Raw genomic sequence first — 13979 nt, 5'->3', positions numbered from 1 at the left:
TATGCACCGTGCGCGGCTGAGTGTTATCGCGTCTGCAACGCTGTCTTTACTGTACTTTTTTGCGCTGCCTGGACCACTCACATTGGCGCGGTCCTGGCAGCGCCATGTTTGAATGAGCAGCAAGCAGACTAGGTATTTGGGCCAGCCTACTTCGTCCCAGGTGTCTTCTATTATCTGCATGAAATCGCGCATTTCAGTGCACAATTTCGTGCAGACTGGGGCCTTTGGGGCACAATTGTGCACCAAAAAAGATAATGTCACATCTTTTCCGCGCACTCGAAAAAACGTGTGAAGGAACCCATTTGAATCAATGTGTTCTATTCATTGCACATTCCATGCACAGATTTATCAGCTGCAAATACGCACACAAATGCGCCTGTGTGGGAGCCCTAATAGTTGATTTCACACTGCCCACATCACTCTCCAGGCCGCACCCCAGCCAGCGTGTCATTCAATCTCTTTGTAGATTATGTTAGATTGTACAGTATATTAAACTATACAGCATATTATATTATACAGTGTATTACATTGCATACTATGTTACACTATATTACATTGTACAGTATATTACACTATATACTATGTTACATTATATACAATGTTAGGTCGGCTTCAGACGACCCTATATCGGCTGGGTTTTCATGCCCGGCCGATATACGGTGTCCTCTCTGCAGGGGGAGGAGGCTGGAAGAGCCGAGAGCAGTGCTCTGAGCCCCCGCCCCCTCTCCGCCCCTCGCCACTATTTGCAATGGGAGGGGCGGAACAGGGGCAGAGCTACTGTATATTACATTGGCGGAGCTACAGTATATTACATTGTACAGTATATTACACTATATACTATGTTGCATTATATACAATGTTAGGGCGGCTTCAGACGACCCTATATCGGCTGGGTTTTCATGCCCGGCCGATATACGGTGTCCTCTCCGCAGGGGGAGGAGGCTGGAAGAGCCAGGAGCAGTGCACTGAGCTCCCGCCTCCTCTCCGCCCCTTGCCACTATTTGCAATGGGAGGGGCAGAACAGGGGCGGAGCTACTGTATATTACATTGTACAGTATATTACACTATATACAATGTTACACACAGGGGCGTAACTATAGAGGGTGTAGGAGATGCGGTTGCACCTGCGCCCAGGAGCCTTAGGGGGCCCATAAGACCTCTCTTCTCCATATAGGGAGCCCAGTACTATGAATAAAGCATTATAGTTGGGGGCCCTACTACAGGTTTTGCATTGGGGCCCAGGAGCTTCAATTTAGGCCTCTGGTTACACTATATACTATGCTACACTATATAGTATATTACATTGCACAGTATATTACACTATATACTATATTACACTATATACTATATTACATTGTACAGTATGTTACACTATATACTATATTACACTATATACTATATTACATTGCACAGTATATTACACTATATACTATATTACACTATATACTATATTACATTGTACAGTATGTTACACTATATACTATATTACACTATATACTATATTACATTGCACAGTATATTACACTATATACTATATTACACTATATACTATATTACATTGTACAGTATGTTACACTATATACTATATTACACTATATACTATATTACATTGTACAGTATGTTACACTATATACTATATTACACTATATACTATATTACACTATATACTATATTACACTATATACTATATTACATTGTACAGTATGTTACACTATATACTATATTACATTGTACAGTATGTTACACTATATACTATATTACACTATATACTATATTACATTGTACAGTATGTTACACTATATACTATATTACATTGTACAGTATTTTACACTATATACTATATTACATTGTACAGTATGTTACACTATATACTATATTACACTATATACTATATTACATTGTACAGTATGTTACACTATATACTATATTACATTGTACAGTATGTTACACTATATACTATATTACACTATATACTATATTACATTGTACAGTATGTTACACTATATACAATGTTACACTATATACTATATTACATTGTACAGTATGTTACACTATATACTATATTACATTGTACAGTATGTTACACTATATACTATATTACATTGTACAGTATTTTACACTATATACTATATTACATTGTACAGTATGTTACACTATATACTATATTACATTGCACAGTATATTACACTATATACTATATTACACTATATACTATATTACATTGGACAGTATGTTACACTATATACTATATTACACTATATACTATATTTCATTGGACAGTATGTTACACTATATACTATATTACACTATACAACATTGCACAGTATGTTACATCTTCGTGCTACAGTAGAAGTCATCCGGCTCCGTTTTAGGCGCACTGTCCGCCCACAATCCTTGCTGCATGCCGACGAGTACGTCCAGTAGACTGGCAGTAGTGCCGCAGGTGAGCCGCTCCTCCTGGGCTCGGTCGAATAGCGGGCAGGTGGCAGTGGCCGGGGCTAGGACGTGGTGATTGGTATTCTCGCCGTCCCCTCTGTGTCATTGCTTCTCCGCTAGAGGGCGCTGCCGCCTGGCACCCAGTGAGCGGGAGCGCATCACCCACACACAGCCCGGACCGCTCTTCCTGCTCATTGCTAGCAGCCGGCGGACGACAGGTAGCTGCCGCTGGATTATCTGCGCCTCCCAGGGTAGAAGTTGGTCGGCTGTCCCGGCCGCCGCTCTCTATGAGTCTCCCGCACACAGGTGCCAGCGAGGTGACGCCGCTGCCTGCCGCTCCGCTGTACGGCTGAGCAGAGCGGTGACCGTGCTGCGCGTCCAGCGGTGGAGAGGTGGCGGAGGAGGAGAGGGGCAGCAGGAGGAGCGCGGCACCGCCGCCGGCAGGCTGAGGCTACGAGCCGTCCTTCGCCCTCGCACCTTCCGCCGCTGCCGGTTCTCTTGTGTGTTCGTGCGCTGCTGCGCGTCCCCCAGCACCCCGACCCTGCACCACCCGCGGAGGAGACCGGGGGCAGGCGGCATGGCATCCACCACCACCTGCACCAGGTTCACCGACGAGTACCAGCTGTTCGAGGAGCTCGGGAAGTAAGTGCCGGGCTAATGTCACCTCCACCTGGGGGCCGCCGACTGGGTGTCCTGTGTACTCTGTGCATACCTGTATACTCACTGCCTACTGTGTGCCTTGTACATACCTGTATACTCCATGTACCGTACATACCTGTATACTCACTGCCTACTGTGTGCCTTGTACATACCTGTATACTCCATGTACCGTACATACCTGTATACTCACTGCCTACTGTGTGCCTTGTACATACCTGTATACTCATGTACTGTACATACCTGTATACTCATGTACTGTACATACCTGTATACTCCATGTAGCGTACATACCTGTATACTCCATGTAGCGTACATACCTGTAGACTCCATGTAGCGTGCATACCTGTATGTATGCTGCCGTCCGTGTGCCCTGTGTACTCTGTACATACCTGTATACTCCATGTACTGTACATACCTGTATACTCACTGCCTACTGTGTGCCTTGTACATACCTGTATACTCCATGTACCGTACATACCTGTATGTATACTGCCGACCGTGTGCCCTGTGTACTCTGTACATACATGTGTACATACCTGTATACTCCATGTACTGTACATGTATACATACTGTCTACTGTGTGTCCTGTGTACATACCTGTATACTCCATGTACCGTACATACCTGTATACACGCTGCCTACTGTGTCCTGTGTACATACCTGTATACCCATGTACTGTACATACCTGTATTATACATACTGCCTACTGTGTGTCCTCTGTATCCTCTGTACATGTATACTCCATGAATACTGTATCCTCTGTACATGCATGTATCCTCAGTACATACCGGTAAACTCCATGTACTGTATATACTCTGTAGATACCTGTATACATACTGTATATCTATACATCCCTGTTTACACTACCTACTGTATATCCTCTGTACATGTGTACTCCATATGCACTATATCTTCACATACCTGTATACACACTGACTACTGTATGTCTTCTGTACATACCTGTATACACAATGTATATCCTGTTTACATACCTATATACTCAGTGTACACTATATCCTGTGAACATACCTGTATATACATTGTCTACTGTATATCCTCTGCACTTACCTGTATGCATACTGTATATCCTCTGTACATACCAATATACTCCATGTACACAATATGCTCCCTACATGCCTGTATACACATTGTATATCGTCTGTACATGCCTGTATACACATTGTATATGCTCTATACATACCTGTATACTCCATGTACACTATATCATGTGTACATACCTGTATATACATTGTCTACTGTTTATCCTCTGCACTTGTATGCATACTGTATATCCTCTGTACATACCCGTTTACTCCATGTACACTATATGCTCTCTACATGCCTGTATACACATTGTATATTGTCTGTACATACTGTATATCCTCTGTACATACCTGTATTTCTTCTGTATACACACGGTTTACTTTTATATCCTCTATACATCCATGTGTATATATACTGTTATGTCTCATTTGTACATGTAGTGTATCTCCTACAAATACTGTACATTCCTCGTATCTCTTCTGTACATGGTATCCATCTCTACAAACATTGTATCTCACCTCCACATACCATATATAATCATACATACTGTCCATCTACACAATACATACATATAGGATATATAATTCCTGCATACATGTACTCCACCTCCATATATATCCCACATGCATGTGCTATATACAGACTTGTATTTCCCCTACATGCAGGGGTCACATATCAGTAGTGTTATTTGCAGGACACACTCTAGTCATGTGCAGAGCTTCTGCCCCAGATATTCTATATGTATTTATGGGAACATTGTATCCCAGCTGATAACATGAAGAATAGCTGAGACATAACTTGCTACACTGTAACACCTTTAGCCACGCCCCTTATGACTGTCAGTAAGGATACCCTAGTCAGTAGGATCTGTGCAAGGGGGCTGCTGGGTACCACCGTCTGCTTCCACAATGTACATGTAGATCCCCAGGAGCTTCAGACATCACTGCCTGGCTTATCTATCTACAACCCTGTGTGATATGCCCAGCGCCCCTGCATTGTCCTGCCCTCTGGCACTGTACAGTAATCTGATGGCAGAGCTGCCGGCTGCTCTTCTGTCTGATGACTATGACAGAGATGTTATTATTTGACAGATCCACGATTATCTTCTAGGATTTGCCCCCCCTGTGCTGACTAGTTAGTCTGTGAGGCATTCATATTTATGTTTGCAATGCCTAATATAAGTGTGACCCGAACCGCAGTCCTCATGCACATAGCTGGGTGCACGTTGGGCACCATGGGTGCTGCTGTGCCTCCATAAGGCACCTGACTCCATCAAGGAACTATGCTTGTGTGGCAAATACCTCTATAATACAGCATGCAATGACAGGTGCCATACGTGTGACACTGCTAGCCCATAGGTTTTATGGCTAACTCGGTTATGGATTAGTTGCCGTAGCTATCGTATTATAGAAATTAGTGCAACTGCGGCTGTAACTCCGGATGAGTATAAGACGGTCTTTCTTTTACACGGCGCTTGTCCAAAGTTCTGAATAGATTGTTTTTATATTACTTTATAGTGGGTGGAGCTCTGATATAGTAATAGTTAAGGGGCCCTCCGAGCCTGGATAACTAAAGATGGCTGCACCAGCTTCTCCCACTATCTGATGCACACTGTGTAGCTTTAGTAGTCTTAGGACGCTACATACTGCTTATGTGGGCAGCACTGACTAATCAATGCAGCATTTAGTGCCTAAGGCCGGGTTCGCACGAACGGGTCAGATTCCGCATGCGAGAGGCCCACAGCGGATTCTGGCTATAAGCCCGGCCAGGCACCCTGTATACCTGATTTACCTGTAATGTAGATGACCTTAGCAGCTCGCCATTGGTCATGCGCAGTACAATTTTTTTTTTTTTTTTTAATGTCTGTACCATTGCTAAGTGATGACATGGGTACCCGCAGCTCATCGCAATGCTAATTGGCTGTGGGTCGGATGGCCTCCATTGACTTAAAAAAAGTGAACGCCCATGCCTTTCAATATCTGCGTTTTGCTGTAGAACTCCCACGCGGACGGTGATTAATTGCGGATTCCATAATTAGAAAGCATCTGTGTGAGATCCCCTTATACTAATGATGCCTACTAGTGTACAGTGTGCATCAGGTAGTCACAGAAGCGGTGCGGTCATCTTCCAGGCCTGGACAGTCACTTCAGTGGATACAATTCTGGTTGCCCAGTAGAAGTAGCCTTCTATACTAAAACAGGATGCAGTCAGCTGTTAAAGGGGTTGTCCCGCGGCAGCAAGTGGGTCTATACACTTCTGTATGGCCATATTAATGCACTTTGTAATATACATTGTGCATTAATTATGAGCCATACAGAAGTTATCAAAAGTTTTATACTTACCTGCTCCGTTGCTGGCGTCCTCGTCTCCATGGTGCCGACTAATTTTCGGCCTCCGATGGCCAAATTAGCCGCGCTTGCGCAGTCCGGGTCTTCTGCTGTCTGCAATGGGGCCGCTCGTGCAGAATGCCGGCTCCGTGTAGCTCCGCCCCGCCACGTGCCGATTCCAGCCAATCAGGAGGCTGGAATCGGCAATGGACCGCACAGAAGAGCTGCGGTCCACGGAGGGAGCAGACCCCGGCGGCCATCTTCAGCAGGTGAGTATGAAGACGCCGGACCGCCGGGATTCAGGTAAGCACTCTCCGGTTTGTTTTTTTAACCCCTGCATCGGGGTTGTCTCGCGCCGAACGGGGGGGGTAAAAAAAAAAAACCCGTTTCGGCGCGGGACAACCCCTTTAAGTTTTCCCCCAGGGGGCTGTAGGCTGCCAAAATGTTAATTAAAGGGAAACTGTCGTGCTGAAATATGCTGTTCTCACTGATTCCAGTGGTGGGTCTATAATAGTGTAACGTACAGTGGTCTATAAGAACTTACAGCATGTACCTGCAGCTCCCAGCAAGAGATGAGCCTAGTTTATACATGGGATGGTGCTAGCCCCGCCCACCCTCTGATTGGCAGCTTTTTCAGTATGCTGTGTAATAGCTAGAGGACTGTCAAGTGTGGGTGGGGCTAACAGGGCCTTATGAATGAAATAGACTTTTCTCTTGCTGCAGGAACAAGCTGTAAGTTCTTAAAAAAGACTATTGAACACTACATCATAACTAACGGGCTGCTGACATCAGCATGTCTGTCACGGCTTTATGCTGATCACAGTGAGGATAGCATAAAGTACATGTCAGGTTCCCTTTAAAGGATTGGTCTTCTCATAGGAGCTGTGCCGCACAATGGTGCTAGGAACGCAGTGCCTAACCAGCGCTACAGCCCATTCAGGATCGGTGCGAGTCCCGGCAGTTGGACCCCACCAGTCAGCCAGTGCTAGCATATCCTTAGTGGTATGCCATAGCTTTCAGTGATGGGAATAGCCGTTTTCACTTTGTCGTGTTGGGGATTTGGAGCTCTGTATCTGATGAATGCAGCTCTGAGCGCTGGGAGATGCATTAATGTTTTATCCACAGTGAATTTTGGACCTAATTCTTTCCCTCCCTTCCCCCCCCCCCCCTCTGCAACCCCCTGCGCACCCCCGGCGCCCCCCGAATCTTTTCGTCCAAGTAGTCAGTTACTCGGAAAAAGCGGTGCTCGAGTCCAATCACAGCCCTTCATTGACTGTCTCAGCCAATCAGCGCCGGCAAGCTCTGATTGGCTGAGACAGTCAATTAAGGGCTGTGATTGGGCATCGAGCTAGCGCCGGCAACCAATCACAGCACTCTATTGCTGGAGGCGTGGTTCTCAAACCTGGCCTACGGCAATAGACTTGGGAGTGCAGGGGAAGTCCGGATCAGCGGCAGAAAGCAGCGGCCCTGACCCGGACCTCAGCGGCTAGGTGAATATTACTTTCTTTTTTTCTCTATCTAGCCTAGCAGGGACTGATTTTTGGGGTAGGGCTTCTATTGCAAGCCCTCCCCCCCAAAAAAATCGGTGAGCAGTTAACGCTGCCGCATTTTCAGCAGTGCTGAAACCGCTGCCCATTCATTTCAATGGGCGACGCAGGGCTGAAAACGCCCAAAAATAGAACATGCATCGCTGTCAAAGCGCAGCGTTGAAAGGCGCTGCGTTTTCAGCCCTGTGTGAGCAGCCCCATTGAAATGAATGGGAGCCTTGTACAGCGTTTAGCGCTGGGCTGAAAAGGCAGCGCTAAAAGCTGTACAAAACGCCTTGTTTGAGGGAGGCCTTAGCCCGCCTTCCCCCACGAATTAGTAAAGATGCGGTTTTGTAGGTATGTAGATTTTACTGCTTTCCAGAGGACTCTGCAGGTCCTTTTTTTATGCTAAGAAGCTCACACATATTTGGCATATCCGTATATGGAATCATAGAATAGTAGCAGAAACCTCCAGGGTCATCTGTTCTAACCCCCTGCTCAATGCAGGATTACTAAATCATCCCAGACAGATGTCTGTCCAGCCTCTGTTTGAAGGCTTCCATTGAAGGAGAACTCACCACCTCCTGTGGTAACCTGTTCCACTCATTGATCACCCCCACTGTCAAAAAGTTTTTTCTAATATCTAATTTGTGTCTCCTCCCTTTCAGTTTCATCCCATTGCTTCTAGTCTTTCCTTGTACAAATGAGAATAGGGCTGATCCCTCTGCACTGTGACAGTCCTTCAGATTTTTGTAGACAGCTATTAAAGGGGTTGTCTCGCGCCGAAACGTTTTTTGTTTTTTTTCCATAGGCCCCCCGTTCGGCGCAGGACAACCCCAAGGGATGTGTTTAAAAAAAAACAACATATTACTTACCCGAATCCCCGCTCTGCGACGTCTTCCTTCTTCTTCCTTCACCAAGATGGCCGCCGGGATCTTCACCCACGATGCACCGCGGGTCCTTTCCCATGGTGCACCGTGGGCTCTGTGCGGTCCATTGCCGATTCCAGCCTCCTGATTGGCTGGAATCGGCACACGTGACGGGGCGGAGCTACGCGATGCCGCGTAGAAGGGGGCGGAGCCAGAGCACTGCTCGTGCCGGACAGAGCAGAAGGGGAGAAGAGCGCACAGCGCAAGCGCGTCTAAAAACGCCAGAAGACATCAGAATTAGACGGATCCATGGAGACGGGGACGCCAGCAACGGAGCAGGTAAGTGAATAACTTCTGTATGGCTCATATTTAATGCACGATGTATATTACAAAGTGCATTAATATGGCCATACGGAAGTGTATACCCCCTTAAGTCTCCTCTCAGCCTTCTTTTTTGCAAGCTAAACATTCCCAGATCCTTTAACCGTTCCTCATAGTACATGATTTGCAGGCCGCTCACCATCTTGGTAACTCTTCTCTGAACTTGCTTCAGTTTGTCAATGTCTTTTTCAAAGTACGGTGCCCAGAACTGGACACAGTATTCCATATGAGGTCTGACTAAGGCTTACTTCACATGGGCGAAAGCAATATCGTCCATGTGATATCCCTGAGGCGTTTTCATGTGAAAATAGACCTCATCACTTCAGGGATACAAGGAACCTCCGCCGTGGCTGACAGATGGGGCGGAGGGTCTCTGCGTTTCTCTTATTGTTTTTATATGGAGACATTGCATTGCGTGCACTTTAAAAATAATGGGCAGTGCGATGTGAGAGCACGCACAAGATAGGACATGCCGCAATTTGATTATCGCATCACCGTGCCATGCAGGAAAAATATCGCTTGTTTGTGACCCTATTCAAAAGAATGGGTTCATATTTGTCTGTCTCTCAATGCACAAATTTTGCACAATTTTCATGCCTGTGTGAAGTTGGCATAAGGAAGAGTAGAGGGGGATAATTACCTCATGTGATCTAGACTCAATGCTGCTTTTAATACATCCCAGAATTGTGCTTGCCTGTTTGGCTGCTGCATCACACTATTGACTCATGTTCAGTCTGTGATCCATTAGTATACCCAAGTCTTTTTCACATGTGTTGCTGCTTAGCCCAATTCTTCCCATTCTGTATGTGCTTTTTTAAAGATTTTCTTGGCCAAATGTCTGACTTTGCATTTCTCCTTGTTAAATACCATTCTGTTAGTCGCCGCCCACTGTTCAAGCTTTTCTAGATCTTTTTTTTTCTAGATCTCTCTCTTCCCTAGTGTTAGCTATCCCTCCTAGCTTTGTGTCATTGGCAAATTTCATCAGTTTCCCATCAATTCCCTCCTCCATATCATTTATAAAAATGTTGAACACTTGATACATTCTTCCACTTGGATGTGCAGCCATTTATGACCACTCTTTGAGTACGATCACTCAGCCAGTTGTGAATCCACCTAACAGTTGCCTTGTCAATCCCATATTTGGTCATTTTTATTCGATAAGTATGGTATGAGATACTTTGTCAAATGCTTTACTAAAGTCAAGATATCTACTGTATTTACTGTGTTGGCTAGCTTGGGATCTCCTAGTACATGTATTGCAGTTTTTATGAGCTCAGGAACATGGGCTCGTCCTCGGCCTGTTCCCTCCCCGGGATGATTAATAATCTGCATCTATGACTTGGAGTCTGTCGTTGGTTATGGATGATCTAGCAGTAGTTTTGCATATGAATGGCCAGCATACGGACACACAAGCCACTACCGACTATATCTGGTTGGTATCAGAGCAGGAAACTGTGCTCTGCCCTGTGTTATCTGCGCTGACAGCATGTATGTAATATGACTGTCAGCTAACAGATGGATGCTAAGACGTCTCCTGGTTTTCAGCTGAATGTTTCCTGCGCAGGGAATCCCTCGCCCCAAGATCTCCGCTATCCAGCAGGGAATGTCATTGGCAGCGAGCAGCTTCTTGCACAGTCTATTCAGCCAGCACGTTTAGTGTTCCATCATGTGCAGTCATCCCTCAGTGTGTCTGTGAAATCCAGCGCTATCACCGCTGCTCATGATTCAGTCCCAAGGAATGTAGGTCAGTGTGGAAAAATTCCTCGCCCGCCGCAGATCGCATCCCATTTACCTCTGTAGTTACAGTCATTCGCAGGAAGTTTCCTGCTGTTCTGGCCTTTTGGAAGTTCATTACATTCAGACTTGATTTGTGTAATCGGAAGAAGCATTAAGAGCTTATAAAGGGGAATTCCTCTTGCGTTTAGCGTTTGACCTGTAAGGTTCGCAGACCTTTAATGTTGGTCTAGAAGTGGTTCTCACACATTACATAGAAGTAGAATGAACAGTTGCCCAGTGAATGATCATTTTGCAGACACATCCATACATCTTCAGTCCACATAGAATCCCTTAGTGATAGCCAATATTTTAATTGACCTCACAGCCCGATATCACCCTCACAATCGATGTGGAACCCCGTAGATGCAAGGCTTTTTCACATGGATACAGCCTAGCATCACTGCGGGGCTGAAGAGGATTGCAGAGTCACCCCCCCACCACCCCATTGTTTTCAATGGGATCGATGTCCCCATCGAAAATATTGGGCAATTTCGCAAAAAGATAGAACATGCTGCAATTTATTTTTTTTCCTGCATATAATTGCAACGTGGTGCCATGCATCAAAGGAACGGGTTTCCTATATGTGCGAGATTTGTGCATCTCGCAACGCACAAATACCGCACAATTTTCACACCAGTGTGAAGGCCCCCTGATACTGATTGGCCCCATAGTTTCCTGGGCTGCAGGTCCTGGCAGCCTAGTAACATTCACCATACAGCTGCATTAGGCTGCCTGTCCACGGGCGAGTTTGAATTGCGTTCCCCGGGTCGATAATCCGGGGAACGCATAGCTTTGCTATGGAGAGCACTCCCCCCCCCCCCCCCCCCCCCCCCCATCAAGGTACAATAATACCCAGTCAGGCTCCTACTCTGACCACCTGGATAGGAGAAACCTCAAACTCTAGCAGTTTAACCCCTTCCATGCTATAATCAATTGTTTGCATGCTGCAGCTGCTGATGTCAGAGAAGTGAGCTCTTTATGTTACCTATCGGCACCCTGCAATGCAATCCCAAGGTACCAATGGGTTCTCATGGCAGCCAGAAGCCTGATAAAGGCCTCAATGTTTACCATGTAATTCGGTCTATTAGACCCCACCTGCAGCAGAGTCTAATACATTGCTGTTGTAGGCTTAGTAGAATGCAGTACCTAAGTAATGCAGTGTACTATCCTAACGACCAAATGATCACATCTTCAAGTTGCCTTCAGAGACTAAAAAATAGTGTCAAACAAATTCAATAATTTAAAGAAAAGAAATCCAGTTAAAATTTCCCTCACAAAAACATGTTTCAGAAATATGAAATGCATAATTTTTTTTTAAAAGCAGCACATAAGTATCAATATTTTATTTGTTGTGCATGATGATTGCCATAAAAGTAATGTCAGAATTGCTATTTTCCTTTTGTCAGCCTAACAAAAACCATAATCAAAAACCATATTTACCTCAAAATGGTACCAATAAAAAATCTCCCGGCACAAAACAAGCCCTCACATAGTTTCACTACTGGAAAAATAATAACATGGAGCTTAAAATATGTCAATTCAAAGTCAATTGTTTTTCTTTAAAAATGTGTTTTTATTGTGCAAAAGTAGTAAAAAAAGAACTATAAACTTGGTATCGCAGTAATCGTGCTGATCCAGATAAGGGCGTTATGTTATTTTTACTGAATGGCGAATACTGTAAAGACAAAGCCCAAAAGCAATTGTAGATTTTCTCCCATGCCCCCCCTAAAAATGTAATTAAAGTTCCACAACGCATTATATGTACCCCAGAGTTGGGTCATTAAAATATGCAACTTATCCCACAAAAAAACAAGCCCTCATATGGCTGCTTCAACGAATTATGACTCATGAAATGATGAAAATCACTTGGTCCTTAAGGCACGAAATAGGCTCCTACGGGGTTAATGGCATCGGGCGATCTTTCTGGGAACATTCCGGGAAATAAGTTATGTGAACAAAAGATCTTTTGTCTGACTTCCTGGTATTATAGACACAGCAGACTTATTTCCACACGATGAGTCTGCAGTTAGTTGGCTACGGACTCCTGCACATGGGCGTATTTGCATTACAGAGTCCACGGCGGGTGTCCGCCTACGGACTCTGCAGCAAATACAGCCCATAGTATTCAATGGCAAAACGTCATTTCATCTCCACGAGCGGAAATCGATTGCAATTTTTCATTCACGGAGAATATATCGCAGTATGCTGCGATTTTGTGGCGGTTACGCACGGACGGCTTCCATTGAAGTCAATAGAAGCCAGCTGTTCCGCGACACTTCCGCAGTGAGCACTGCGGAAGTGTCGCGGGATCCGCGGCTCTCCAGAGCGCCGGCAGCTACTGCGCATGCGAGATAGAGTGCCGTCTGGCACATCCGCAGCGCTGTGCAGAGCCTTCGGACAGGTACACAGGGGTCACCGGCTGGGCATTGGGACGAATTCCGCTGCGGGGATCCCACATGCGTGCTCCAGTACGTCCCGCCCACGTGCAAGGAGGCCTTTGAACAATCAATCATTCATTGTTATATTTCACTTAAAGTTATTTTGGTTCAGATTGTCCATTTTAAATAACTTTAGTTTGAAGACCCCGATAATGGCAGGACTGGACAACTCTCTGCTCAATCTTCCCCCGACACGTGATGTTTGAGGGTTGGGGGTGGAAGAAGGATCAGAGATGTTGAATTTCAGTGCCTGATCCTTCTGTTCGCTCAGAGATAATCTGCTACTGGAGGTGTCTGGCTGCAGCTTACCTCCCTAAACACACAAACGTTTCGTCCCAGCTGAATGATCACATGTATGGCGCAGCCGTGGGAAACAGCTCTTGGATGAGTGATTGATTCAACGACAGTTTGTTGAAGGTGAAAGGACGCCTTTATTTTTTGGGACTTTGGCTACTCTTATTTCCTCTGGGTGTGCTCAATGCCATGCCATTGGAAGTAGTTGTTTTGGGAAATGGTTTGGGG

General features: G+C 45.3%; 1 protein-coding gene across 5 annotated transcripts in view; it reads left to right on the top strand.

The window, feature by feature from the left end:
- The first annotated feature begins 2586 nt into the window (after positions 1 to 2586).
- The window catches only part of CAMK2D (calcium/calmodulin dependent protein kinase II delta), a 223468-nt gene continuing 212075 nt past the window's right edge, over positions 2587 to 13979 (top strand). For 2 of the 5 annotated variants that reach the window (XM_066573876.1, XM_066573875.1), the window contains exon 1: positions 2587 to 3078. In XM_066573876.1, the coding sequence (XP_066429973.1) occupies positions 3014 to 3078 (65 nt within the window). In that variant the 5' untranslated portion in view covers positions 2587 to 3013. The remainder of the gene's footprint in view (positions 3079 to 13979) is intronic. The other 3 variants (XM_066573877.1, XM_066573872.1, XM_066573874.1) reach the window with 3 other exon arrangements.

This window comes from Eleutherodactylus coqui, chromosome 7, assembly GCF_035609145.1.
Source record: "Eleutherodactylus coqui strain aEleCoq1 chromosome 7, aEleCoq1.hap1, whole genome shotgun sequence".
NCBI classification, from domain to species: domain Eukaryota; kingdom Metazoa; phylum Chordata; class Amphibia; order Anura; family Eleutherodactylidae; genus Eleutherodactylus; species Eleutherodactylus coqui.
The sequence above is the reverse complement of the archived record's forward strand: the minus strand, read 5'-3'. Positions and strand labels throughout refer to the sequence as shown.